A 3,336-nucleotide genomic window follows, 5' to 3' on the forward strand; every position below is an offset into this window, starting at 1 on the left:
TATGGACTTGTTTTGCAAGATGAATTTGGAGCAGTACCCTCACCTGGTCCTTTTCTAAGCAGGGCAGAGGGTAAAGATTTAACTACGGTTTGTTGGAAATTGGGAAGCTTCGGCAAAGTTTCAGGAGGGGCCTTTTTGGGGTTGGGTTGGGTTTTTTTTGGTAAATGCAGTTTCTGTTCTTAAGAATTAGAGAGTTGTGCAGTTTCTAGAGCCTTGGGAGAACACTGACAGAACACATCAGCATCACCTCACCGTCAGTGATGGTACCCACTCTACATTTTGTTTTTCCTTCTAGAGGTGTCACATGTAGCAGCAAGCCACCCTTTGGCTTTCCTTCAGCCACTCTGAGCCCAGCAACACTGGTGGACTTATCAGGGTCAGAAGAGGGTCAGGGAGCCTGAAGCTCCTGCCACCCACATGCCAAGACACGAGTTTTGACTGGCAACTCCTAAACAATGAGGGTTTCCAGGCTGGAAATGGCTGAGTTTTAAAGGGCAGATCTACACAGGGCAGGAACTCATACACTGATTCAGGAGATTTCTCTTTCCTGTCCCAATGCTTCTGAAACTCATGTCTCCCTTCCCAGACAGAGCCACCCAGTCCTTTAAGGTCACCTCTCCCACATGCAGCAGCCTGTGGTCGCTGCTCAAGTCCGCATCCCTCACACAGCCACAGCTTGCAGCATCTCAGTTACTCCATCACAGCACCTGGAGCCACAGCACCTGGAGTCCTGCCCGTCCTAACACTTGGCAGGACTCAGCTATGGGAGTTACTGGACTTGCCACACAGCAGTAAAAAGTCATTTTTTTTTTTTTCAGAGCAAAGCTGCTGCTTGGGAAAACAACACCTTAACACTTTAATGGGAGCTCTCAGCACAGGAAAGACATGGACCTGCTGGAGCAAGTCCAGAGGAGGCCACGAAAATGATCAGAGGGCTGGAATACCTCTCCTATGGAGAAAGGCTGGGAGAGTTGGGGTTGTTCAGCCTGGAGAAGAGAAGGCTCCAGGGAGACCTTATTGTTGCCTTCCAGTACCTGAAGAGGGCCTGTAAGAAAGATGGGGACAGGCTTTTTAGCAGGGCCTGTAGCAACAGGACAAGAGGGAATGGTTGTAAACTAAAAGAGGGCAGATTCACACTAGATATAAGGGAGAAATTTTTTGTGATGAGGGTGGTGAAACACTGGAACAGGTTGCCCAGAGAGGTGGTAGATGGCCCATCCCTGGAAACATTCAAGGTCAGGTTGGATGGGGCTCTGAGCAACCTGATCTAGTTGAAGATGTCCCTGCTCACTGCAGGGGGGTTGGATTAGATGACCTTTAAAGGTCCCTTCCAACCCAAGCCAGTCGATGATTCTAACCTATGATACTGAGGAGCAGTGATGTTCAATCCTACCAGTACAACACAGTCCTTCCCGATGTCCATTCAGCTCCAGAGCCCCTATCTACAGCGAGAAGCTGCCAAGCACACCAGGGACTGCGTGCATTTCTGATAACAAGCCTGCTGCCACTTAGGCTGACCTCCAAGCACACAGGTCCGGGATCTGTTTGCTGACTTTTGGTATGTGGTTTGTTGGTTTATTTAAGTCAGAGCTGGCTCTTTGAGGAATGGGATGGGAAATGAGAGAGGGAGGAAAGAAGTAAATGGTAAAATCCTACAAGTCAGAAGAAAAAAGAATTTGTACAGAAAAGAGTATCCTTGATTTCAAGAAGTAAAGCTTGTGTCTGCACCATGCAGAGACACACACTGATATGTTATGACAGATGTTAGAGAAATATCATATATTAAATGCAGGAATTAAGATGGTTATTCAAAAGCTAGAGCTGTGCTAAATGTGAGAGAAGATCACAGGTGAAAAAGTCAGTTTAACACTCAAGACAGCTATTAGACAGAGAAATAGCCAGCCACGTACATACAGCATGCCTGCAAGCAAGGGCAGCCTCCAGAAGACCACTTCTGCACCCAAATGGGAAACACCCATGCTATACAAATGGAGAAGCTGCTTGGTATCCCGCAATCTCTTCTGCTTCCCAGTGTTACCGTAGCCATGGCCATGCTGGAAAAGCAAGGAAGGAGGAGCACACCCTGAAATTTCAGCATGGGAGAATAGAGAGGGCACCAGTTTAAGAAGCTTCAGCAAAAAGACATCCTGGGACAGATGTCTAAAGTTTCAGGCTGGGTATTGTAGACTAATAAAATTGTAAGTAAGTAGAAGCAGGGTCCTTTGCAAAGCATGTCAGCCAGCTTTAAAAAGGATGCAGCACAGTTAGCTCTACCCAGGTCAGTACTAAAAAAACCAAGAGACTTTTGTCATCCTGTGATTTGTCAGGAGTGGCATTTCCAAACCACCTCCATCTGCAAATAAAGCATTAGAGGACATGGAGGGGGGAAAAAAACCAAAACAAAACAACAAACCACCAAAAAGTCCTTGAGAACAACAGTCTTCTCCATTTCCCCCTGAGTTTCCACCTTGATCCACCCTCCCTCCTGCCAAGTCTCACCTTGCCATGGCTTCTCTCCACCTTTCGGAAACACTTGTTCAAGGAGAGGTTGTGTCGGACCGAGTTCTTCCAGCCAGTGGGTGCTGTGGCGAAGTAGGGGAAGCGCTCCAGGATCCAGCTGTATATTTCTTTGACTGGCAAGCTCTTGTTGGGGGAATGCTCAATCGCCATGTAAATGAGAAGGCTGAAAGAGTAAGGGGGTTTGGAAGTGGAGGATTTTTTTTCAGGGTTCTGGTAGCAGGACGGCGAGAAGGATGGCACGCTGTCGCCCTCAATGTCATATAAGGGGCTCACGATAGGAAGACCCTCACTTCCGAGGCTGAAGTTTGTTAGAAGGTTAGTACTTTCATGCAGCCAGTTCAAATTCGTGAGCTCGTCGTCTGCTGAATCTCTGTCCACCCCAGTGGCCCTCGGCCTGCCAGCATCGCCTGCATCAGGCAAGCTTCCCACCCCATGACACTGCCGTAGTCCTGCAGCTTTTTCTGCTCCTGGTGTTTCAGCTTTCTTATCCGGAGTCATTCCAGTGACTGGACCCATTTAGCTTTATTGGTCTGCAACAAAGGAAAGGATGGTCAGAAATCAATGCAAACCTTCAAGAATCACACTCAGTGGCAGGCCACCAAGCGCAAACGCGGGGCTGTACCATCCCCAAATGCGGGGCTGTACCGTCCCCATGCTGCGCAAGAACACTGTAATCACTGGTGAGAGCCAGGGTCCAACACAAGCTCCCCCAGTAATCTCATGAGTATGTGTTAACTCCCCCCTGGTTTATAACCAGAACTTTTGGTAAGCACTTGGGAACTGCTGTATCTACCCTGAAACACCAATTTGGACACG

General features: G+C 48.2%; 1 protein-coding gene across 2 annotated transcripts in view; it reads right to left on the minus strand.

Annotated features, from left to right (window-relative positions):
* FOXN2 (forkhead box N2) overlaps positions 1–3,050 on the minus strand; it is an 18,374-nt gene extending 15,324 nt beyond the window's left edge. For both annotated transcript variants that reach the window (XM_010176980.2, XM_010176981.2), the window contains exon 1: positions 2,500–3,050. In XM_010176980.2, coding sequence (XP_010175282.1) covers positions 2,500–3,036 — 537 coding nt within the window. In that variant the 5' untranslated portion in view covers positions 3,037–3,050. The remainder of the gene's footprint in view (positions 1–2,499) is intronic.
* Between the last annotated feature and the right edge of the window lie 286 nt (positions 3,051–3,336).

Source organism: Antrostomus carolinensis, unplaced genomic scaffold, assembly GCF_000700745.2.
Source record: "Antrostomus carolinensis isolate BGI_N321 unplaced genomic scaffold, ASM70074v2 scaffold20841, whole genome shotgun sequence".
In the NCBI taxonomy this organism is placed as follows: domain Eukaryota; kingdom Metazoa; phylum Chordata; class Aves; order Caprimulgiformes; family Caprimulgidae; genus Antrostomus; species Antrostomus carolinensis.